Genomic DNA, 26075 nt, shown 5'->3' on the forward strand with positions numbered 1-26075 from the left:
AAGGATTCGGGCAGCTTGCCGTCTGAAGAGGGAAAACTGGTTTCACTGTCATTCCTGCAGCCCCTTCCCGGGTGCAGCACCACTGATGAACCCTCCCCGCTTTTAGAAACAAACGCGCACAAGTCCCCTTAACACTGGTCTGTGCAGGCCTTGTCAGACAGATGCCATTACCCCTTTCCTTTCCTGACCTGCAAAAGACAGGAAATATCAGGGAACACACATGCTTCCTTGCTTGTTTTTTCTGGACACTCTGGAGAAGACCTGGGAAAAGAAGATATTGCCAAAATGAGCACTGACTTACCGAGCACAGTCAGCTTTGCTATCTCCTTCAAACAGGAGTTTCTGTAGGACACAGCCTTGGACAGCCGCCAGGACTCCACAAGGACCACCCTGCAAAGAACGACACCATTGCCGCCAGTGAGAACCGGCCTGGGGCAGAGGCCTTGGTTCCACCCAAACCCACTCCAGAACCCAAGTGATAGAGTACAGGGTCCTGCCTTCTGCAAAGAAGGGCCTCTGACGTGGCAACTGGTTGTACAACACACTGACCTTGGGTCAGAGAGTGGGAGTGACAAGGCCCAGTGTCCACTCCTAGAGGAAGGGGCCAGTTGATAGTCTGTCATGGGAGGAAAGTGACTCTTCATAACCAGTCAGCTGTGAAGCCAGGGACATCACCATAGGTTTTCCGTCATCTAGGGAAATGTTTCTGTGTCTGTGGGTTGAGGGTGTTAACTGTCTACCCAGCCTTCAAGGCCCATCCTAAAGGGCTCCTTCTCCAAGAAGCCTTTCCTGACCATCTCAGCTGGCAGTGAGCCCCCTCAGCATCCTATGCTTAGGTGAACTTTGCACTCTCTTCTGCCTGGCTTGTGGCCTGCTTCAGCACCGCATTAGGTGTATCTTTGTCCTTTCCCATGCTGTAGTGCAGAGGCTCCTTGAGGAGCTAATCTCTGAAGGCATCATGGGGTTTAGCACAGGACCTGGCTCCTGGGACACAGTGGCAAAGGCTGGTGGGACTGAACAACACAAACAGACCCCATCCAAGTTTAAAGATGGCCCGAGCGGCAGGCTGGGGTGCTCATGAAGACCAGCAGAGCTTGGCCATGAGGGAGGGACAGAAGCTGGTGGTCATGGGGCTCAACCTCAGGCAATATGGGGCAGAGGAGGTTTCTGGGGCTTAAGAAACTGAACCTGACCAAGCTGCCCTGCTCATCTGCTGATTCCTAATCCTGGGTTTAGCTTATCTTCTGCCCATGAGTATAACGTGGGAACTGTGTATTAAGCCACGTTCTAAGCCTGCAACCATCGACTGCCGCTGGCCCAGCTTCTATTACATCCTCTTCTTTAAGCATTTGCTCTGCATACTTGATCCCTCTACCTCTTCCTGCAGCCCCTAGACTTTCATACCGCCTCCCCTTCATTCATGCTGCCAGCTGCCCAGAGTGCCCCTTCTCCAGCTCCACCTGCAAAATCCTGTCAATCTCTCAATGATCAGCCTAAAAAGGCCCCTCAAATGGCCCCAAGCAGACTTAAGGTCTCCTCCTGCTCTCTCCTGCCGAGGATGCCAGCACCTGCACCACTCACAGCAAGTGCTCCTTAAATCTACGTTCAATTTGAACATCTCCAAAGCAGAGGGTCTTGTTCCCCAGCAATCAGTCCACCAGCCACATGTGACATGCCTGCACCAAGTGACAACCCAGCACATGTGGGGCTGGCTGGCCCAGAATGGCACAGCTAATGCTAACAAGATTAACCAAAACTGGGAGGCACCCCCACCCCTATGTGTGATGGCCCAGCAGAAAGGTCCCAAGGAAACTTAGGAGCAACCTGCCTTGTTCTGCACAATGCCGTATTTTAACGAGGCTATGTTACTAAAGGAAAAACTCTGAAGTTTCCATTCTTCATTGAAACAGCAAAAGGTGGAACCAAAGAGAAGGGTCTTTATTTCCTATAAAAAGAAGAGAGAGTTTTACTGGTTGTTTTAAAAGCAAACAACAATACAGTGTTCAGTATGCATATTGCTGCAGAAGTTTTTATTGAATTCCAGGAGGGAAGTCCATTTTCCAGCATGGCGTTAGTCTCTTTTCTTTTTATTTTTCAAGCTCATTCTTCTTATATTTGAGGAAAGAGAAACTCAATCTTGAGGGTCTTACCTCTGGAACATCTCTAAACCAAGCCAGCCCGTGCTCACATGGGCTAAAATCTTTGTAAGCTCCTTGCACAGGCCTTGAGAAACAAAATTTTAGCTTTGCAAGGGATCTTAGAGGTCCTCCGATCCTCCACAGGCAAGACTAGGGGGTTTTCAAACTTAACCTCACATTAGAACCATCCAGGACATAAAGTTCTTAAAAATAATCTTGATGTTCAGAAAACACACCAGCCAATTAAACCCCAGTTGCTGAGGGTGAGACTCCAGTATCAGTAGTTTTAAGATTCCCCCAGGTGATTCCACAGTGCACCAGGTTTGAGAACTAGTGCTCTAGTGCAGGGTTAGTAAACTGTGACCCACAGGCTAACTCTGCCCCCACCACCTGTTTGTAAATAAAATTCTACTGGCACACAGCAAAGCCTATTTGATTCCATACCATCCATGGCTGTGTTCATACCACGACGGCAAAATTGAATAGATGCAGCAGAGATTACATGGCCAGCAAAGCCAAAAATACACTATCAAGCCCTTTACAGAAAACACCTCCCAACTCCTGCTCTGGTATGACTCTCTACCATGTGTAAGAACCTCCTCTGTGATGTCACCCATGAGTGGTCCCCATGAACTCTGCTTGAACCAACCCAACAATCCAGTGAAGAGGTTCCCACCACCTCTCAAGGCAGCCCCTCTACTTTTTCATAGCTGTCTCTACAGACTTCTGGCTGATAATGGGTTCACTGTTCATCTCCCATCAACCCACGCATCACCCTCCAGAGCCCCCAAAATGGTAATCCGTTCCGCAGGGACAGGACCTCAGGTAGGAAAGGCAGTGGCTCTCCACCCACTCCTCTCATAATGGGCCCACCCTCTTTCTGCCATGATATTGTATATGAGGGGGGTTTCTGAAGCCTCGAGTGAGCCCCAAGACCAACAGGAAATTCTATAGCCTCTTCCCTGCACCCTCTCTCTGGTCAGACCTTTCCTACAGACTCACTATTTTCTACTAAAATCAGCTCTTTTCTTCTCCTCATTGAGTATAAGGAAAATCTCTCTGACAGAAGCATTTGTCCACATTCCATCAAATGTGGGCTAGTGGCACACAGGAGAAAGGACATGTGGATTCATCTGTCAGTGCTCAGAATGACAGCTCCCTGCTAGGCACAGTGTGCTCAACAGAGCCTAGACACCTGGACTCTGCTTTCCACAGAGGCCACGTGCCCTGGGCTCTCCTGTTCTCTCTGCGGGCCTCACTTTTTCCAGCTGCTTTTGGAGATGCTACTGCTGGGTAGTCTTTTAGAGCCTAAGGGACCTGCCCCAAGTATGAGTGCCCTCTGCAAAGACTCATCACCCCATGAATCCGGTGACAGATGACAGAGCACCTCCTCCAAGGTTTGGGGCCACTTAAGTGTATCTAACCCTCTGTGGCTTCAGAAGAGAATGGAAGGAAAAGGGAGGAGAGATGAGAGAGAAGGGGAGAGGGGAGAAGGGAAGGAAACGAAAGGACAAAACCTCTAGAAAAATATTTTACTCTTCGATTTGTATGCTGAGTAAATATGTAGTAAGTAGGAAGAGAAGGAGGTCAGTGGTATCCCCAGGAGTTTTAATTTTCCCCTCCTGGATCTTGGTGAAAGGCCAGAAGAAGACAGCGGGAATGACATTCCATCCTGCAGGAACCTCTGGTCACAGGAGTGGTGAGGCCACCCTGGTAGCCAAGGGTGGTGAGCAATCTCACACACCCCTGCAGAGGAGGCTGCTGTGGCCAGGAACCTGCTGCTGATCCCGTGACCATGAGGCCCTTTAAGTGGCCATGGGAGTCCACCTGGATGGTGCTGAAGAATTGTTAACACCTCCCTGTCCTTCTCTCACTGCAACCTGGCCAGAGCTTAGGAGACCAGTATAGGAGCTGCGCTGCTCTAATGGGGAAAACTAGACCATTCCCATCATACCTTAACGGTACCCACAGGGCTATGATGAAACAGATCCCACAGTGTTTGGATGGGAGGACATAATCTCCTCCCTCACCTTTTGTCTCGGAGGGAACAAGAGCTGCCAGGACAAGATTGCAGTTTTCCTGACTCACGGTTCACAGTCTTCTACATCACACCCAAATTTCCATTTCAACAACGAATGACAGATTACAATGAGCTGGATGGGGCCAGAAACACCAAAATCACACCATCCACATCCATTCAAATCAAGATGCATTTAACCTGGGAGAGTCTCCTTACACTTACCTTTGCTACTGAAAGGTCAATTGGCTTTGATGCTGTCTGCAGCTTGAGCACTGATGGGACTGGGGACAGGATGACCTCTTCCCTTATCAACTCATCCTCCACATCCTCTGAAAGAAAACCATGGCCATGTGAGCCCCCTCGTTATGACTCAGAGAACAGAACATGAAGTCACTGAACACCACAGACATTGCTAAGTTTGCAGAAGGTTTAAGTGAAAGGAGCGTTCCTCCCCCATTCATTCACTCCAGCTCTGTTTTGGGGTTCCCAGGCCCTCGGTAGAAGGAAAGCAAGTAGATCAAGAAAGACTGTGCTCCTTGTCACAACCCTGCTCTGTTCATCTTTGCTCACAAGGATTTGCCGAGTGAGACTTAGCTACTGGTCCACTAGAAAGTTCTATGCACGGACATGTAGTGGAACAAGTGCCCAGGGCCTCGGCCATCAAACCAGGACCAGGAAAGCCTAGCTCAAACACATTTCTTACAAAAGGTGGGCATGACTCGAAAGATCATTCCCCTGAGGACAAAGGTGAAGAGAACAGGACTAGGAAAGAAAATGGAACCATTCCTGATAAAATAATCATTGCAGATGATCCCTATTGTAACTTGCATTTATTGACTGCTTGAATTTTATCACCTTCCTCCACAACAGCCTTATGAGAAAGTAATTATTATTGCCACCACTTATAGATGAGGAAACTGAGGGTTAGAGGTCTTAAGTAACTGGCCCAAGTCAATCAAATGGAAAGTAGCAGAGAGTGACTCCTAGTCACTTTGCCATCCCACCTCCCCAGACTTCCAGCAGAGACATTAAGCCATATTCCAGATATTGTCATCTTATAGTTGGGCAACTGAGGCCCAGAAATGGTCCCACCTGTGTCTCTGATAGCACCAGCTGTGACTTTCCAGTTAGCTAAGGTCCCCTTGTCATTACACATGCTGCCACTGAATTCACCAGAACACAGTGATAAAGGACCCAGGGACAAACAATGCCAAGGCAATGGTGCCAGCAAGGCTGAGCAGAGTGAACTCCAGAGGGTAGCTGAGGCCTTGGCTCTGTGAATCCAGCTCCCTAGAGGAGCCTGCCAGAGTGGGCCTGCTTGGGTGGGGGTGGTATCAAAGGCCACCATTCCCAAGACACACAGCCTGTATCTTATGCTACAGCCTCCTTTCACCCCAGGGAGAACCAGCCACAGCACAAAGGGAACTCATGCAGATTCAGGCCACTGAACAAGCAGACAGATTCTACTGTTGGGCTGGGGAAAAAAAAAAGTCTGCAATTTAAATAGGAATCTGAATTTAGATGAGAACGCTTCTGATATGGTTTGGTTCTGTGTCTCTACCCAAATCTCATCTTGTAGCTCCCATAATTCCCATGTGTTGGAGGGACTAGGTGGGAGATCAATGAATCATGGGGGTGGGTCTTTCCTGCACTGTTCTCTTGATAGCAAATAAGTCTCACAACATCTGATGGCTTTATAAAACAGGAGTTTGCCTGCACAAACTCTCTCTTTGCCTGCCACCATCCACGTAAGATGTGACTTGCTCCTCCTTGCCTTCTGCTATGATTGTGATGACTCCCCAGCCATGGAACTGTAAGTCCAATAAACAACCTCTTTTTTTTGTAAATTGTCCAGTCTCAGGAACATCTTTGTCAGCAGCATGAAAATGGACTAATACAGCAAATTGGTACAAGTGAAGTGGGGTGCTACTGAAAAGATACCAAAAATGTGGGAACAACTTTGGAACCTGGTAACAGGCAGAAGCTGGAACAGTTTACAGTGTTCAGAAAAAGAAGAAGAAAAAAAGGTGAATCTTCGTAGAGACATGTTGAATGGCTCTGACAAAAATGCTGATAGTGATATGAACAATAAGGTCTCAGATGGAGATGAGGAACTTGTTGGGAACTGGAGCAAAGGTGACTCTTGTTATGTTCTACCAAAGAGACTGGTAGCATTTTGCCTCTGCCCTAGAAATACATAGAGCTTTAAACTTGAGAGAGATGATTTAGGGTATCCGGTGGAAGAAATTTCTAAGCAGCACAGCATTCAAGAGGTAACTTGGGTGCTGTTAAGGGCATTCAGTTTTACAATGAAAGCAGAGCATAAAAGCTCAGAAAATTTGTGACCTGACAATGCAATAGAAAAGAAAATCCCATTTTCTGAGGAGAAATTCAAGCTGGCTGCAGAAATTTGCATAAGTAGCCAAAAGCCAAACATTAATCCCCAAGACAATGGGGAAAATGCTTCCAGGGCATGTCAGAGGTATTCATGGCAGGCCCTCCCATCACAGACCCAGAGGCCTAGGAGAAAAAAACGGTTTCATGGGCTGGGCCCAGGGTCCCTCTGCTGTGTGCAGCTTAGGGACTTGATGCCCTATGTCCCACCCACTCCAGAGATAACTAAAAGAGGCCTATGTACAGCTTGGGCCATGGCTTCAAAGGATGCAAGGCCCAAGCCTTGGCAGCTACCATGTGATGTTGACCCTACAGTTTCACAGAAGTCAGGAACTAAGGTTTGGGAACCTCCACCTAGATTTCAGAGGATGTATGGAAACACCTGGATGGCCAGGCAGAAGTTTGCTGCAGGGGCGGGGCCCTCACAGGGAACCTCTGTTAGGGCATTGCAGAAGGGAAATGTGGGATTAGAGCCCCCACAAGGGATCCCTACAGGGGTACCACCTCATGGAGCTGTGAGAAGAGGGCTACTATCCTCCAGACCCCAGAATGGTAGATCTACCAACAGCTTGTAACGTGTGCCTGGAAAAGCCACAGACCAGCCCATGAAAGCAACCAGGAGGGAGGCTGCAACCTGCAAAGCCACGGGGCAGAGCTGCCCGAGACCATAGGAACCCACCTCTTGCATCAGCATGACCTGGATGTGAGACATGGAGTCAAAGGAGATCATTTTGGAGCTTTAAGATTTGACTACTCCGCTAGATTTTAGACTTGCTTGGGGCCTGTAGCCCCTTTGTTTTGGTCACTTCCTCCCATTTGGAATGGCTGTATTTACCCAATGGCTGTACCCTCATTGTATCTAGGAAGTAACTAACTTGCTTTTGATTTTACAGGTTCACAGGCGGAAGGGACTTGCCTTGTCTCAGATGAGACTTTAAACTTTGGACTTTTAGGTTAATGCTAAAATGAGTTAAGACTTTGGGGGACTGTTGAGAAGGTATGACTGGTTTTGAAAAGGTGAAGATGAGATTTGGGAGGGGCCAGGGGCAGAATTATATGGCTTGGCTCTGTGTCCCCACCCAAATCTCATCTTGTAGCTCCCATAATTCCCACGTGTTGTGGGAGAAACCCTGTGAGAGAAAACTGAATCATGGAGGCAGATCTTTCCTGTGCTGTTCTCATGATAGTGAATAAGTCTCATGACATCTGATGGCTTTAAAAAATGAGAGTTTGCCTGCGCAAGCTATCTCTGCCTGCCACCACCCACGTGAGATGTGACTTGCTCCTCCTTGCCTTCCACCATGATTGTGAGGCTTCCCCAGCCATAGAGAACCCTGAGTTCTCTATTAAACTTCTTTCCTTTGTAAACTGCACAGTCTCGGGTATGTCTTTATCAGCAGCATGAAAAGAGACTAATATACCTTCTTAGTTAGGGTCTCTGAAGAGTTACCCTATGACCATGGCCTTACATAAAAAACCAAAAACAAAGCCCAGATGTCTGCCCAGCAACAGGAATGGGACTAAAAACATGATGCTGGGTAGAGAAAGAAACCAAATGAGATATACAACACAATGCTATCTATGTCAAGTAAAAATGATGCACACACAAGACATTATAGATTTTGCAAGAACATATAGAAGAAAAAGAGATAGATTAAGCATAAAATAATGGTTGCTTATGGGAAAGGAAGGTAGTAAGAATATAAGGGGTAGGGCTAAAGAGAAATAAGGAAAGAAAGTTACAAGGGAGAAAGGGAAGGAGAGAGGAAAATTTAAAAGGGAGGGACGGGGCCAGGTGCAGTGGCTCACACTTGTAAACCCAGCAATTTGGAAGGCCAAAGTGGGCAGATCATGTGAGGTCAGGAGTTCAAGAGCAGCCTGGCCAACATGGCGCAACCCCATCTCTACTAAAAATACAAAAATTAGCCGAGTGTGATGATGCACACCTGTAATCCCAGCTACTCAGGTGGGGGAGTGCTGAGGCAGGAGAATCACTTGAACCTAGGAGGCAGACAGCAGAGGTTGCAGTGAGCTGAAATCATGCCACTGCACTCTGGGCAACATAGTGAGACTGTTTCAAAAAACAAAAAAAGTGGGGGGAATGGGAAGTAAGAAAAGCAAGGCGACTGGTGGGCAGGCTCTGCAAAGACCAACACTGAGAATGTTCTCTGGAGGAAAAGAAATGTGTGATTAATTCCACCTTAGACATCTGAGGCCCCAAACAATCGGGCAGGGTAACCTGAGTAATTCCAAATTGCTAAAGAACTAACCCTGAAGCATTCCTTGGAATGCCTTGAGCCAGACTGTTTCCTGGAGGCATGAAGGGACAATATTTAAGCTTATTTGGAGGTTTCTATTTAGTCTGATGTTGTCAGGGAGGGAGCCAGGTCTGAAACATGCTTTGCCCAGGTCCCATGAAGTAAGTCTGGGAATGAAGGCTGTGGGCCCAGGAAAAGCAGACCTTGATGGAGGATAGGCCAGAGTGAGCCCCTTGGAAAAGGCAGACTCATTTGGCTTCTACATGGAGAAACTGGCCCCAGTGCAGGGAGTTGATTCAGGATCACATAGCAGGCCTCAGGCCGAGATGTGGTGGGACCGCCATGCAAGGGAAAAACAAAGCACTCCAGAATGACATGTTGGCCAGGCAGACAAGGCCATCTGCAAATGCCAGTGGTTTGAGAATGCTATTTTAAGGTCCCGGTTTAAATGTCTGATTGAAAATAAGCAAGTTTTGTTTTCCATACCATTTTATGTCCCTTTGTAGAATATATGTGTGTGTGTGTATGTATGTATAAAGCAATTTGACTTTATGTCAATAGGGAGTCAAAGATACCAAGGGGAATGATATTCATAGGAAGACTCCATAGGGAGAATGGCCCACATAGCTTTTCTCTGGGAGCCTGTGCAGCATTTCCTACTGACCACAAGATATCTTCTGGAAGTGCCCTAACACCAGAAACTTAGAACCCTTCCTGGCTTCAGTTTCAGTAAAAGACCCCCTCTCTCCTCTACTCTTCTACCAGAGCCTCAGGCTGAAACCTCCACCCTCTCCCACTCATCATGCCAGTCCAGTGTCTGGATTACTCTGCCTCCAGAATGTCTCATATCCTGCCCCCCTGCTGACTCTCTCTCTCCACTGTTATAGGAATATGTCCTTATCTTTCTATTTGCTAAGCAGGCGCATTCTTGAGCACCCATGAGGTACTAGGGATGATGTGGGACAGAGGTCAGAGATGACTAAGGCCCCACCCCTTCATTCAAGCAGCTCCCCGCCCAGAGGGAGAGACAGAGCCCCCCACCCCCACTGCAGCCTAACCCAGTAAGTGCTGAAACAGGGATGAGTACAAGGGTTTTCAGAGCAGAGGGGGAGGCAATTAATTCTGCCATAAATGGTCAAGGAAACTTTCCATAAGACATGATATTCGGACAGATCCTGAAATACCCATTCGATTTCCCAGGTAACATGGGTCTCATTACCTCTTCTCTGGACTATGCCAAGAACTCCTCACCAGTCTCCTAACATCTAAGCTTACATCCCTGAAGCCCAGATATAGCCCCCAATGTGCAGCCCTAGATATCTCACCACCACAGAATCTCTGCCCAATGACTTGCTGTTCATCTGTTTTAGCAGAGCACTCAAAATCATCTTGGCCAGCCCAGCCTTCACTTCAGCATCATCACACTGACCCCCATGTCCTCCCCCACAGGACTGTTACCTCCAGCCAGTCTTCCTCACACATACACCAGGTTTTTGCCCATGCGACTCCTTCCACATCTCTATTTGGCAAGACCTTTCCCATCCTTCAGAGTCCAGCCTAAATACCTACAAGATATAGAAACTTCCAGACGGATATGGTTTGGCTGTGTCCCCACCCAAATCTCATCTTTAACTGTAGTTCCCATCATTCCCATGTGTTGTGGGAGGGACCTGATGGGAGGTAATTGAATCATGGGGTGGTTACCCTCTTGTTATTCTAGTAACAATGAGTTCTCAAAAAATCTGATGGTTTTATAAGGGGCTTTTCCCACTTTTGCAGGGCACTTCTCCTTCCTGCTGCCATGTGAAGATGGACATGTTTGCTTCCCCTTCTGCCATAACTGTGTTTCCTGAGGCCTCTCCAGCCATGCTGAACTGTGAGTCAATTAAACCTCTTTCATTTATAAAGTACTCAGTCTCTGATATGTCTTTACTAGCAGCATGAGAACGGACTACTACAGGAACTCATCACAAAACTTGGCTTATTAAAGCAGTTACGCACTGCTGGGCATCTGCTTCATGTGTTGCTACGGGAAAATACCTCTCTTCCTTTGTTCTACCCACTCCACCCTCTGAAAAGGCAAAGCCACCTTTTATTCACCTTGGTCTGCCTTCTACAGAGCCTTGCATATGCCCTGGCAGGTAATTGCTGACAAGAGCTTACTGAATCAAACCAAAGTAAAACAAACTGGGGTGGAGAAGGAGCACTATTCCTCTAACCAAGTTTGATTTTTGTTTCTGCACCGCTCAACCCCCAAGCCCTGACTCCCACAAGACTTCTCTTTCCTTTCCTCTCATTCATGAACTCTGTCTGTGACTGGGTTCCATGGTCTCCCATCCCTCACCTTCTCCTTTCCTAAATCATTAGCTGAGCCATTAGCAAAGAGGGGTCAGCCTCCTCCAGAAAGCATGCACACACACACTTCAAACAGCTGCTTCTGAGAATTGCTAATAGCCTTCCTTCCAGTAGAAGCTCTCTGGGTTCTGATGGTCAGGAACTGCTTTGCTTGTGTCCAAACACAAGCAGTTTTCACTGCAAAATGTTAAAGTGTAGAGGTGCACAAAAAGGGTATGGATGCCAGCACTTCCTGCCTCCGTGCTGTACTCTGCACAGCCTTGCACAGAAATCTGCCCCCTCTAGGGAGCTCTGAGGATCTGCTACCTCTGGGATGAATCAAACAGAGTAAACAAACCCCCACCTCCACCACCACTGCTCAGAGGCCTGCCCCTTTCTTTCAACTTCATCAAAGCAAACTGTCAGACTACATGTCTCACACAAGGGACTTCTAAATAGAGGCACTGCTTTCTTCCTTCAATTTAAAAGGGAGGGCTCAAAGGGGAGAAGAAAAGCATGTGAGCAGTTCTTGTCTGCCCAAACGGTGCAACAGGTAAATTGTTGGCTCCAGAAGAGGAGCAAATGTTGGCAGCACTCAAGCCTCATCCTCTCACGGCCAGCGCTTGGTCTCAACATCCTCAATCTCTAGCTCCTTCTGCAAACCCCTGCAAACACATCCATCTTTGGAGAGCAGGGAATTACAGAAAGAGAGAGAGAAAAAAAAGCTTACTTCAAAACCAAAGAGTGGAAGGAAACGTGCTCTATCTTGATCTCAGGGAGCAGTTACACAGATGTACACAGAAGTGAAGACACAGACCAGAGCACTTAAGGTGTACACTTAATGCCTTCACTGTTTGTGTCTTATGCCTCCATAATACATTGACAAACTTTTAACAAGTATGGGCCTTCCCAGACAGAGCTATACTGATATTTTGAATGGGAACTGTCTTCTGGAGACTTTAGTAAGTTCTGAATCCCTCCCCCCGCCAAAAAAAAAAATGCCAAATGCAGAAAGAGCTTCTCTGGCCCCACAGTGTGGATCCAAAAATGACTGGTCTTACAAGGATTTCTCCAGGAGAGAAGGGCAAGCAGTAGAAGATATCAATCAGTGAGAGAGTAGTGAGAGTAGTCTGCTCTACTCATTGGACCGGCCCTACTTGCTGAGGTCAGGTGGCAGGAAAGGGGCTCCCCACCATCCATCTCCCAGACAGAGCCAACAAGGACCCCTTGGGCTCTGATGGGCACAGCACAGAGGCACCCGCTGCACCTACCGAGCTGCAGGGCACCCAGCTCACCATCCACCTTGTCAGACGTCAGCAACTGATTTTTCCTGGAAAAAAGAAAATATCAATGTACCAGAGGAGACTGACAGAGAAATGCAAACAGCAGAGAAGACGGTTAAGAGCAATAAACAGGCATTCAGGAGAAAGGTCTCTCTATTCTTGGCCTTGCCTCTGTGAGCCTTGAATAATTCCCCTCTCTCAGCCACAGGTTCCACATGGGATGGGACAAAATGGTCCCCATGATGCCTGTCAATTCTGTGTTCTCATGAAGAGACTCATACTACACCAGCCAATATATGGATGGTCAGCTCTGAAGGTTGGCACTTGCCAAGCATTGCACGTAGGCTGTCTCCCCAATTTCACTGCAATACTTCTGGGAAACACACACACAAACAAATTGAATTCTTGTCATCATTGCCCAGAATTTGTTCATCACATCTCCATGTTTTTTGTTTGTTTCCTCTCTCCTAGCCTTCTGATAAAGCCATCAGCAGCCATTTATAAGAAACCTCTGAAATGCACCAAGGTGTTTAAAGGAAGCCTCCGGTATCTTCTTCTTACTGAAGACATTGCCCTGTGATTCTGATTTGTAAATTCAGGTATGTGCACACAGAGCTTTCCTAAAAGGGTCCACCTTTTAAGGGTGAATGCTTTTAGGGAACATTTTCTAAAGCTCCCTTTAGATTTTTCTGTTCTCCAGCATGCATCGATTTGAACTAAAGTGAAATCATTTCCAAACAGAATGTGTTAAAAATAACAATATTACATCACTCTCTGAAAACCCATTTACTATGTAAAAAAATGACAGCTCTTTTGAGCATGGCATTGAAATATATTTTCCTCCAACAACCCCTTGCAGGGTAAGATATGATTGAAGTAACAATCGTAATCTTGCCTGGTGCACACTATTGAATCGGTTTCCTGCGTGAATGGAAAACCTCAGAGGACGCACAGTACCAAATCCCTGAGCACACACTTCTTCGGACTCCAGGTTTCTTTCAGTGGCGCTAGAACACAGAACTCCCTCTCCCTCACTCCCAGGTAGTCCTCATCCTCCAGGTGTCCTCCACGTGCCATCCTCAACTCAGTAAGGTCATTTGCCTTAATTAAAAACCACAAAATCTCTCTGCCCAACACTACCAGGATTCTACAGGCATTCTTGTGGGGACTGGTGAAAGAATGAGCTGGAAAGAGGAGTTAAGGCACAGATGGGTGATTAGAGGGATGTGGAAGGGGAAACTGACACTGAGGTTGTATTAGCACCCCTCCACCCATGAAAAAGCCTCACTTCTTCTGATGATGCACTTTCATCAGAAGCCTCTTCCAGCCGCACTTCTCCCACCTCCGCCTGCTCTGCAACAAAGGGCTAAGGACCTGAGTTCTACCCTGCCTATCCCATTTGTCACTGTTTCATCTGGAGGCAAAGGCAAGGCATCCTCCCCTTGCTGTGCCTCAGTGTCCCTTTCTGAAAATCAAGGACCACAGCATTGGTACTAAGCCTCTAAAATCCCCCTTGAACAATTTCAAGGCCACAAAGACATCTCTCCAACATCCAGCATCCAATAACATCTCTCTTGAACCTCCACCTCTGCTCTCTGCCTCTTCATCTCTCACCTAGATTATTTTAATAGGCTCCTAACTGGTTTTCTGACTCAGTGTCACCCACCCTTGGCCCCCACCATTTTCACATAGCTGTCAAAGTTATCTTCCCAGAAATCAAATCTGACCACGGCACTGAAGCCTGGCTGAAATTCTTCAGAGTCCCCATCATCACCAACAATAATAACAATAATCACATTTATTAAAATAACAGCAGGAATGCCAATACATTCCTAAAGGCTCCTTTGACTGTTCCACACACTGTGCTAAGTGCTTTACAATCCTCAAAAGTCATCTGCTTCCCAGAAAAGCTTTATGAAGCACTATTTCACTAAGTCTCAAAGAAGTTGAGTAATTTTCCTAGGGTTACACAGCAAGTGAGTGGCAGCACAGGAATTTAAACCCAGGCAGTAACTTCAAAGACAATGGCAATAACTACATTTACTGCTTCCTTGCAAAAACAAAATCCAGCCTATGAGGTATCCTGCAAGGCTCTCCATGACCTACTGCCCAGTCTTATCTCACTCTGGGCCATCACACTCCACCTGCATTTCCTCCATGCTGAACGTCTCAGCTCATGCCTCTATATCTTTTCATAAGCTGCTCGTTCCATCTAGAATACTCTAGAAAACTCATACTAATCCTTTGAAGCCCAAGCAGAATATCAGCTTCTTCTCAACTCCAAAGATTACATTCACTCATTTATTCACTCACTCACCCAGCACACATGAGGGGCTATCTGGCAGGCCTATCTCACTGCCCAGAGGAAACATATTATATGTAAAATGAACAGACATTAAATGCAATGTCACATGGTGTAGTAAGCTGAATAAAGACCCTCAATTACATCCACATCCTAATCCCTGGAACATCCTTGTGAATGTCACATTACATGGCAAAAGGGATTCTGCAAATGAGATTAAGTGAAGGATCTTTAGATGAGGAAATTATCTCAAATGGGACAAATGTAATTACAGGGATCCTTATCATAAAGAGACAAATGGGACAAATTACCCAAATGGGACAAATTTAATTATGAGGATCCTTATAATAAAGAGAGAAAAGGAGATCTGACACAGAAGAGGAGAAGGCAATAAGAAAATGGAAGCAGAAATGGGAGTGATGTGCTTTGCAGTCAGGAAGGAGCTACAAGCCAAGGAATCTAGGTGGGCACTAGAAGGTGAAAAAGGCAAGGAAACAAATTCTCCTCTGGATCCTCAAGAAACAACCAGCCCTGCCAACACCTTGACTTTAGTCCAGTGGAACTTCAGCCCTCCAGAACTATGAGATAATAAATTCATATTGTTTTAAGCTACTTAGTTTGTGGTCATTTGTTATGGCAGCAATGGCAAACTAATACACATGGTAAGAGTTATAAGCAAGGAAGTAGAAAGGACTGCAGGATTCTCTTGGTCTCTGGATCCCAGATGTCCAGCATGTACCCCAGTGCTTGATAAATAGGTGCTCAATGCCGTATGATTTTCACAGAAGCTAGGTGGCTTACATAAGGTCACACGACTTAGAAGTGCCAGAGTCAGAATTCAAACCCAGGTCACTGGCTTCAAATGCTCTACTTTGCTCTTGCCTCTATTTTCCACATCCTTCCCCTGCTCAGAAACTTCCATGGCTTCCTGCAGACCAAAGGACAAGGTCCAACTCTCCCAAGTGGTTCCCTTGGCTCCTGAGGGTAGGCGGGTAGCCATGAGCCCGCTCAGATGGTGGAAATAATGTTCCCACCGAGTAGGGTACAGCTTGGCCTCTCTCTCCGGTCATGAGACTTCTACCCAGAGGGCCATCTATCAGCTACAAGAGCCCAGCTCAGATGCTTTGTGCCGGGTTCCCATAGATCTCATCACCAGAGGAGACTTCAATTATGCTTCCATGTAGAGAATGTGCTTATTGTTCCTTTCATGTGTCTCTTTGTGGCATAAGCCTTACAAAGTTTAAAAGGTCAGTTTAAAAGCATGTTCTTGCCTTTGAGTGAAAACTATTCTGAACAACGACAAAAAGATAAATCAAGGGATTCAAAACACTTTTTCAAAGTGTGATTGTGCAAATAACCCAGAGACATGTGTCAAAGCATGCAACTAATAAATCCATGGGGGCCAGGTGACGGAACTCCAGTCAACCTTCTGCTGAGGCCTCCACCTCCTACCATAGCTCCTTCCAGGCACCCCCTAGGGAGAGGCACGAGCCAGGTCACTGCTGGTGTTCTGGGGTCCATGGGACCAGAACTCAATCTCTGAATAACTGAATCCTTGGCTTGGTGGAAAGAGCCATTCTCACATAAAAACAAAGAAGCCAGGTGTGGTGGCTCACACCTATAATCCCAGCATTCTCAGAGGCAGAGGTGGGAGGATCCCTTGAGGCCAGCCTGGGCAACATATTAAGAACTTCTCTCTAAAAAAAATAGAAAAATTAGTTGAGTGTGGTGTCATGCACCTGTAGTCCCAGCTACTCAGGTGGATAAGGTGGGAGGATCACTGGAGCCCAAGAGTTTAAGGCTACAGTGAGCTATGATCATGTAAGATGCTACCTCTAAAAAATAAACAAATAACAAAAATTAAAATAAAAACTGAGGAGATGATCATTCCTCTGTGTTTGTTATTAGATTCTTGACTAAATTAGGGTTATGGGTTCTAAAAGAAAGGCATCTCGTGAAAATAAAGATACTGATCACTTCTATGGTTCGAATATCTGACCCCTCTAAAATGCATGTTGAAATTTAGTCCCCAGTGTGGCAGTATTGAGAGGTGGGGCATTCAAGACATTATTGAGTCATAAATGCTTTGCCCTCATGAATGGATTAATGGGTTAATAAATTAATGAGTTGTTATGGAAGTGGGATTGGTGGCTTTCTACCAAGAGGACAGACCTGAATTAGCATACTCAGCCTCCCCATCATTGATGCCTTGAGTTACCTCAACACTCTGCAGAGAGCCCCCACCAGGAAGAAAGCCCCCACTAGATGTGACCTCCCAATCTCAGACTTTCTAACCTCCAGAACTTTAGGACATAAATTTTGTTTCCTTATAAACTATCCAGTTTCAGGTATTCTGTTATATGCCATAAAAAACAGACTAAGACATTTGCTATAGATTTGATGAAATATCAGAACCCAGTGTCAATAGAGTTCAAATTGATCCCATTCTTAAGGCACAAGAATCTAGAATACAAGAAATTAACATAAATTTCCCCCAAGTCAGTGAAGCCCCAGAACACCTAACCAAAATAATGTAAAATTTATGTGGCACAGCACTTCCACAAACCAGCTCACACAAGAATTGCTGGAAGAAAGAGGCTTTTTCGGTTTTTTATTTGTTTTTTAAATCCTACTAAAATATGCTCAACATAAAAAACTCTTTAACACACGAGAAATGATGTACCATGAGTAAAAGCCAACAGGCACACCAAATAGGCCTCCCAAAAACTCAAGGTAGAGCAAAAAATTTGACAGACACTGTAAGTTAGAAAGATTAGAGAAACTTTTTAAAAACAGGAATGGAAATCGTAAGAAAAGAGCTAGACATGATGAATAAAGAATGGGCAGTTTTAAAGAGTAAATGCAGTCACTGAAATGATGGGCACAGGATTTCTGCCAAGATAGCTGAATAGGAACAACTCCAGAGAGCAGTTCCCAGTGAGAGAGAACCGGAAGGTGAGCTATCTACACATTCCCAAACGAGGTACCAGGTTCATTTCATGGGTCTGGTTGGACAGTTGGAATAGCCCAAAGAGGGCAAACCAAAGCAGGGCAGGGCACTGCCCCACCCAGGAAGTGCAAGTGGCCCGGAGGATCGGGGGCCTTACCATCTCAGCACTCTCGTCCAGAAACTGCACTTCCCCCACAGCCTCTGCAACCCTCAGTACAGGAGAATACTGCTGGGCTGAAAAGTACAAGTTGTCAACACAGATCCGAGCGACAGCTCCAGCCCGCCCAGTGCCGCCAGTTGTCGCCACAGGCAGGGGCAGAAGTTTTGACTAACACCGAGAACACTTGCAGGATGGAACTACTGATCCCCCAGAAAGAGGGAGAGTTGAAAGCAAGGTAACAGGTGATACAGCTTGGCAGGTCCCACCCCACAAAGTCCAGCAAACTGACGCCCTCTCTATCTATAGAGTTTTGCAGCTAGCACATCAGTTTGACCTGGACCCAGGATGATCAAGCTCGGCAGGAGGAAGGATGCCCGCCACTGGGTAGGCGGGTCTAACCTCACCTGTGTAAACAAAACCCAGAGGAAGACTACACAGCAGCCGGGCTGCAGGCAGACAAGTGACAGACTGCCTCATCAAGCGGCTTCCTGACAACTGCATAACAAAAAAAAATGCCTCATACAGGAGAAATAGCTTTGATGTAAAAAGAAAGGACGTCCCCTCAGAGATCCCATCCGAAATCACCAACTGCAAAGACCAAAGGTAGATAAATTCACAAAGAGGGGAAGAACCAGCACAAAAAGGATGGAATTATCAAAGATCAGAATGCCTCTCCACCAAGGGACCACAGCTCCTCACCAGCAAGGGAGCAAAACAGGATGGAGAATCAGTTTGACGAATTGACAGAAGCAGGCTTCAATAGGCGGGTAATAACAAACCTCTCTGAGCTAAAAGAACATGTTCTAACCCAATGCAAAGAAACCAAGAATGCTGAAAAAAGGTTAGACAAAATGCTAACTAGAATAACCAGCTTAAAGAAGAACATAAATGACTTGATGAAGCTGAAAAACACAGCACGAGAATTTCATGAGGCATACACAAGTTTTAATAGCTGAATCGATCAAGCAGAAGAAAGGATATCAGAGTCTGAAGACCAACTCAATGAAACAAAATGAGAAGGCAAGATTAGAGAAAAAAGAGTGAAAAGAAATAAAGCCTCCAAGAAATATGGGATTATGTGAAAAGACCTAATCTATGCTTCATCAGTGTACCTGAATGTGACGGGGAGAATGAATTCAAACTGGAAAACACTCTTCAGGATATTATCCAAGAGAACTTACCCAACCTAGCAAGGCAGACCAACGTCCAAATCCAGGAAATACAGAGAATACCACAAAGACACTCCTTAAGAAGAGCAAACCCAACTTTCAGACAAATTCAGGTCGCTCATGGAGCAGAAGATCCCCAGTGGAGGAGTCACACGGCTCGCCAGCATGACTCTTGTGGCCGGCGCAGTGGTTTCGCCAGCACCTCGGCGCGGCAGCTCTAGGAGCAGAGCACACAGGGCTGGCTTCCCTTCGGACCGAGGATTGGAGGACCCACACGGGCCCCCAGCACGACTCCTGAGGCCGGCACAGCGGCTGTGATGGCACCTCGGCACGGCAGCTCTCAGCGCAGAGTAAACGAGACTGGTTCCCCTTCTGACCAAGGTTTGGAGCCCCGGGAAGGCAGAGTTGCCTATTTTAAACACAAGAAGGAAGCCAGACAGGAGAATCTTGGGCAGAAAAGCACCATCAGTCTTAACACCGCTGTTCTGGCCCTGGGAACTAACAACTTGGACATCCACTCAAGAGACCTAATCTGAAAGTTGGTAATTTCAAAGATGACAGGAGGATAAATTTACAAGGATGGGAAGAAACCAGCGTAAAAAGGCTGAGAATACTCAAAATCAGAACGCCTCTCCCTCTAAAGATGATCACAGTTCTACATCAACAATGGAACAAGGCTTGATGGAGAACGAGTGCATCCCAATAACAGAATCATGCTTCAAGGAATGGATAATAAGAAACTTCTGTGAGTTAAAAGAACATGTTGTAGCCCAACGTAAAGAAACTAAAAACTTTGAAAAAAGGTTTGATGAAATCCTATTGAGAATAGACAACTTAGACAGGAATATAAGTGAATTAATGGAACTGAAGAATACAATACAGGAACTCAGAGAAGTATGTACAGGTTTAAACACTCGAATTGTTCAAGCAGAAGAAAGGATATCAGAGGTCAAAGTCCAACTTAATGAAATAAAACGAGAAGACAAGATTAGAGAACAAAAGATAAAAAGGAATGAGCAAAGTCTCCAAGAAATGTGAGACTCTGTGAAAAGACCAAATTTACGTTTGATAGGTGTACCTGAATGTGATGGAGAGAATGAATCCAAGCTGGAAAATACCCTTCAGGATATTATTCAGGAAAATTTTCCTAAACTAGCAAAGCAGGTCAATATTCAACCCCAGGTAATACAGAGAACACCACAAAGATATTCCTCTAGAAGAGCAACCCCAAGGGACATAATCGTTAGATTCACCAAGGTTGAAAAGAAGGAGAAAATACTAAGGGCAGCCAGAGAGAAAGGTCAGGTTACCCACAAAGGCAAGCCTATCAGACTTACAGCAGATCTCTCAGCAGAAACTCTACAAGCCAGAAGAGAGTGGGGGCCAATATTCAACATCCTCAAAGAACAGAACCTTCAGCCCAGAATTTCATATCCAGCCAAACTAAGCTTCACAACTGAAGGAAAAATAAAATCTTTTACAAATAAGCAAGTACTCAGAGATTTTATTACCACCAGGCCTGCTTTACAAGAGCTTCTGAAAGAAGCATTACACACAGAAAGAAACAACCAGTATTAGCCTTTCTAAAAATATGTCAAAAAGTAAAGAGCACCAACATAAAGAAGAATTTACATCAACGAATGGATAAAACAGCCATTAACATCAAATGGCAGTAACCCTAAATTTAAATCGACTAAATCCCCCAATCAAAAGACACAGCCAAAACTCAACGGCATGTTACATCCAGACCTGTTTCACATGCAAGGATACACAAAGACTCAAATCAAAGGGATGGAGAAAGATTTACCAACCAAGTGGAGAGCAAAAATAAATTAATTAATAAATAAAAAGCAGGAGGTGCAATTCTCCTATCGGATAAAATAGATTTTAAAGCAACAAAGATATAGTGGTAAAAGGATCAATGCAACAACAAGAGCTAACGATCCTAACACCCAGATACATAGAGACTTAGATTCAATGAGACAGAAAATTAATAAGGATATCAAGGACTCGAACTCAGATCCAGAACAAGTAAACTTAATAAATATTTATAGAGCTCTCCACTTCAAATACACAAAATACATTCTCGTCAATACCACATCACACCTACTCATAGGTTTAAATGAAACATTGATTGGCCATTATTAATACCCATTTTTTCAGAATAAAGCAATATTTCTGTTCACCCTCCCTCTTTCTCTTCCTTTTTCTCCCTCTCCTTTACTCATTTTTTTCTTTCCTTCTCTCAAAAAAAAAGAAAAAATAAAAAATAAAAATAAAATCAAAAAGAAATCAACTTGTAAACCTCTAGATCCAGGTCAGCAATGTCTCTCTCATTGCTTGATTTCCTTCCTTCCCTTCCCTCCCTCCCTCCCGTTTCCTCCCTTCCTTCCTTCCTTCATCCCTTCCTTCCTGCCTTCCTCCTTCGCTCCCTTCCTGCCTTCCTCCCTTCCTCCCCCCAAAAAAAGAAAAGCAACCCCAAGGTACATAATCATCAGATTCACCAGGGTTGAAATGAAGGAAAAAATGCTAAGAGCAGCCAGAGAGAAAGGTTGGGTTACCCACAAAGGGAAGCCCATCAGACTCACAGTGGAATTCTCGGCAGAAACCCTACAGGCCAGAAGAGAGTGGGGGCCAATATTCAACATTTTTAAAGAAAAGAACTTTCAACCCAGAATTTCATATGCAGTCAAAACTAAGCTTCATAAGCGAAGGAGAAATAAAATCTTTTATGGACAAGCAATTGATGAGTGATTTTGTCACCACAAAACCTGCCTTACAAGAGCTCCTGAAGGAAGCGCTAAACATGGAAAGGAACAACCAGTACCGGCCACTGCAAAAACATACCAAATGGTAAAGACCAATGACACAATGAAGAAACTGCATCAACTAATGGGCAAAACAACCAACCAGTAACAAAATGGAAGGATCAACTTCAAACATAACAATATTAAGGCTAAATATAAATGGCTTAAATGTCCCAATCAAAAGACACAGCCTGGCAAATTGGATAAAGAGTCAAGACCCATCAGTGTGCTGTATTCAGGAGACCCATCTCACATGCAAAGACACACACAGACTCAAAATAAAGGGATGGAAGATCTACCAAGCAAATGGCGAGCAAACAAAAAGCAGGAGTAGCAATCCTAGTCTCTGATAAAATGGACGTTAAACCAACAAAGATCAAAAGAGACAAAGAAGGGCATTACATAATGGTAAAGGGATCAATGCAGCAGGAAGAGCTAACTATCCTAAATTATACGCACCCAATACAAGAGCATTCAGATACATAAAGCAAGTTCTTAATGACCTACAAAGAGACTTAGACTCCTGCACAATAATACTGAGAGACTGGGAGACTTTAACACTCCACTGTCACTATTAGACAGATCAACGAGACAGAAAAGCAACAAGGATATCCAGGACTTGAATGCAGAAGACCAAGTGGACCTAACAGACCTCTACAGAACTTTTCACCCCAAATCCACAGAATATACATTCTTCTCAGCACCACATTGCACTTACTCTAAAATTGACCACATAATTGGAAGTAAATCACTCCTCAGCAAATGCAAAATAACGGAAATCATAACAAACAGTTTCTCAGACCACAGTGCAATCAAGTTAGAACTCAGGATTAAGAAACTCACTCAAAACCACACAACTACATGGAAACTGAACAACTTGCTCCTGAATGACAAACTGATAAACAATGAAATGAAAGGAGAAATAAAAAATGTTCTTTGAAACCAATGAAAACAAAGACACGACATACTAGAATCTCTGGGACACATGTAAAGCAGTATCTAGAGAAAAAAACTGTAGCAATAAATGCTCCCATAAGAAGTGAGGAAAGATCTAAAATCAACACCCTATCATCAAAATTGAAAGAGCTAGAGGAGCAAGATCAAAAAAACTCAGAAGTGAGCAGAAGACAAGAAATAACTAAATTTAGAGCAGAACAGAAGGAGACAGAGACACAAAAAACAATTCAAAAATTCAATAAATCCAGTAGCTGGTTTTTTTTAAAAGATCAACAAAATAGAGTGCTAGCCAGATTAATAAAAAAGAAAAAAGGGAAGAATCAAATAGATACAATAAAAAAAGATGAAGGGGAGATCACCACCGATTCTACAGAAATACAAACTACCATCAGAGAATACTACAAACAGCTCTATGCACATAAAGCAGTAAATTTGGAAGAAATGGATAAACTCCTGGACACTTGCACCATCCCAAGACTAAACCAGGAAAAAGTTGAAACCCTGAATAGACCAATAACAAGGTCTGAAGTTGAGGCAGCAATTAATAGCCTACCAACCAAAAAAATTCCAGGCCCAAACAGGTTCACAGCCAAATTCTACAAGAGGTACAAAGAGGAGCTGGTACCATTCCTTTTGAAATCATTCCAAACCATACAAAAAGAGGGAATCCTCCCTCACTCATTTTATAAGACCAACATCATCCTGATACCAAAACCTTGCAGAGACCCAACTAAAAAAGAAAACTTCAGGCCAATATCCATGATGAACATTGAGCAAAAATCTTCAATAAAATACTGGCAGCCGGGCGCGGTGGCTCAAGCCTGTAATCCCAGCACTTTGGGAGGCCAAGACAGGTGGATCACAAGGTCAAGCGATTGAGACCATCCCAGTCAACATGGTGAAACCCCATCTCTACTAAAAATACAAAAAATTAGCTGGGCATGGTGGCGCATGCCTGTTATCCTAGCTACTCGGGAGGCTGAGGCAGGAGAATTGCCTGAACCCAGGAGGTGGAAGTTGCGGTGAGCCGAGATCGTGCCATTGCACTCCAGCCTGGGTAACAAGAGCGAAACTCCGTCTCAAAAAAAAAAAAAAATACTGGCAAACTGAATGCAACAGCACGTCCAAAAGTGTATCCATCATGATCAAGTAGGCTTCATCCCAAGCATGCAAGGCTGGTTCAACATATGCAAATCTATAAACATAATCCATCACATAAACAGAACCAAAGACAAAAAGAGATAGATGCAGAGAAGGGCTTTGACAAAATTCAACAGTCCTTTATGCCAAAAACCCTCAATAAACTAGTTATCAATGGAACGTATCTCAATATAATAAAAGCTACTTATGACAAAGCCATAGCCAATATCATATTGAATGGGCAAAAACTGGAAGCATTCCTGTAGGGAGCCAGAGTAGCACACCCACTCTAGGGGATCAGCAGCAAGACTGCCGTGAACTTTGGTTGAACTTCAGGGAAATGAAACCATAGTAGGAGGATGTGCATGTCTTGGAGAACAGACAGGCCTAGGGAGATAACAAGCTTTCACTGACCTTGCTGCAAGATACTTTTTGGCTGAAATATATTAACTCAAGTATGAGAATAATAACCACAGGCTGTTCTAAGTAACTGCACCCTCCCTCTGCTATGTGCTTTGTCAACAAATAGAATAAAGTACACTGAGACAGGTCAGGGCCAGAGAGACTGACATCCTCACCTCCCAGACCACCTGACACAGTTTTCTCTATGTCTGTGTCTGTGTTTTTATCCCCCACCTTTCCCTCTTAGGTCTCTGAATCCCTGTGCAGCGTGGGACACAGCACACGCCAGACATTCCCTTTGAAAACTGGCACTACACAAGGATGCCCTCTCTCACCATTCCTATTCAATATAGTATTGGAATTTCTAGCCAGAGCAATTAGGCAAGAAAAAGAAATAAAGGGTATTCAATTAGGAAAAGAGGAAGTCAAATGGTCTCTATTTGCAGATGACATGATCGTATATTTAGAAGACCCCACCATCTCAGCCCAAAACCTCCTTAAGCTGATAAGCAACTTCAGCAGTCTCAGGATACAAAAATCAATGTACAGAAATCACAAGCATTCCTATACACCAATAACAGACAAACAGAGAGCCAAGTTGAACTGCCATTCACAACTGCTACAAAGAGAATAAAATACCTAGGATTACAACTAACAAAGGATGTAAAAGACCTCTTCAAGGAGAAATACAAACCACTGCTCGAGGAAATAAGAGAGGACATAAACAGATGGAAAAATATCCCATGCTCATGATTAGTAAGAATCAATATCGTGAAAATGGCCATACCATCCTGCCCAAAATAATTTACAGATTCAATGCTATCCCCATCAAGCTACCACCAACCTTCTTCACAGAACTGGATAAAACCACCTTAAATGGAGACAAGATCCAAGATGGCCGAATTGGAATAGCTCTGGATCATAGTCCCCAGCGAAAACACAGAGGGTGAGTGATAACCGCATTTCCAAATGAATTTTTACTGCCCACAGAAGAGGAGATTCCTGGGCGGAAAAGCACCACAAACCCCCAGCATTGCCTTTTCATCTGGCACAGCAGATCTCCACACAAAAACACACATATCCAGCCATCTTTTCAACTGGCAACTGGAAGACTTGGAAGACAGAGTCATCTGTCCAGCTGAAAAAAAGAGCACTGAACAGGGTGCTTTTCTCCAGCCAGGAGATTCCTGGGCGGAAAAGCACCACAAGCCCCCAGTGGAGCTGTTTCGGCCAGTACAGGGCGTCTCCACACAAAAACTCAACACAAATCTGGGTGCCTTTTCCACTGGCAACTGGAACACCTGGAAGACAGAGTCCCCTGTGCAACTGAAATAAAGGGGACTGAAACAGGGAGCCAGGTCAGGAGATTCCCAGGCAGAAAAGCGCCACGAGCCCCCAGCGCAGCTAATTCAGCCAGCGCAGCAGGTCTCCGCACAAAACTCACACAAATCCGGGAGCCTTTGCAACTGGCGACTGGAACACCTGGGAGAAAGAGTCACCTGTACAACTGAAAAAAAAAATGGGGACTGAAACAGGGAGCCAGGTGATCTGGCTCGGCTGGGCCACCCCACCCCCCTGCCCTGCCACAAAGACCAGCAATCTGAAACACTCTGGATTGAGAGTTTCAGAGCAAGCACAGGTGGACCCAGGATGGTCCACCTCTGTGGGGGAAGGGCATCCACCACCACCAAGGCAGTCTGCCACTACCAAGGCATTCCACCATTACAGAGGCAGACCACCATTACCGAGGCAGTTCTAACT

At 45.1% G+C, this 26075-nt stretch overlaps 1 protein-coding gene and 1 long non-coding RNA gene across 6 annotated transcripts in view; one reads left to right on the forward strand and one right to left on the reverse strand.

The window, feature by feature from the left end:
• The window catches only part of MINDY4 (MINDY lysine 48 deubiquitinase 4), a 146093-nt gene that overhangs the window by 62877 nt on the left and 57141 nt on the right, over positions 1-26075 (reverse strand). For all 5 annotated transcript variants that reach the window (XM_054237120.2, XM_054237121.2, XM_054237122.2 and 2 more), the window contains 4 exons: positions 12416-12474; positions 4381-4487; positions 1829-1945; positions 302-390 (listed from right to left, as the gene is read on the reverse strand). In XM_054237120.2, the coding sequence (XP_054093095.2) occupies positions 302-390; positions 1829-1945; positions 4381-4487; positions 12416-12474 (372 nt within the window). The remainder of the gene's footprint in view (positions 1-301; positions 391-1828; positions 1946-4380; positions 4488-12415; positions 12475-26075) is intronic.
• Positions 2790-26075, forward strand: part of LOC118143636 (uncharacterized) — a 41051-nt gene continuing 17765 nt past the window's right edge. Inside the window, exons 1-3 of the long non-coding RNA XR_004727889.3 lie at positions 2790-2963; positions 10590-10686; positions 12899-13026. This is a non-coding gene — a long non-coding RNA (uncharacterized LOC118143636). The remainder of the gene's footprint in view (positions 2964-10589; positions 10687-12898; positions 13027-26075) is intronic.

The sequence above is a fragment of the Callithrix jacchus genome, chromosome 11 (assembly GCF_049354715.1).
Source record: "Callithrix jacchus isolate 240 chromosome 11, calJac240_pri, whole genome shotgun sequence".
NCBI lineage: Eukaryota > Metazoa > Chordata > Mammalia > Primates > Cebidae > Callithrix > Callithrix jacchus.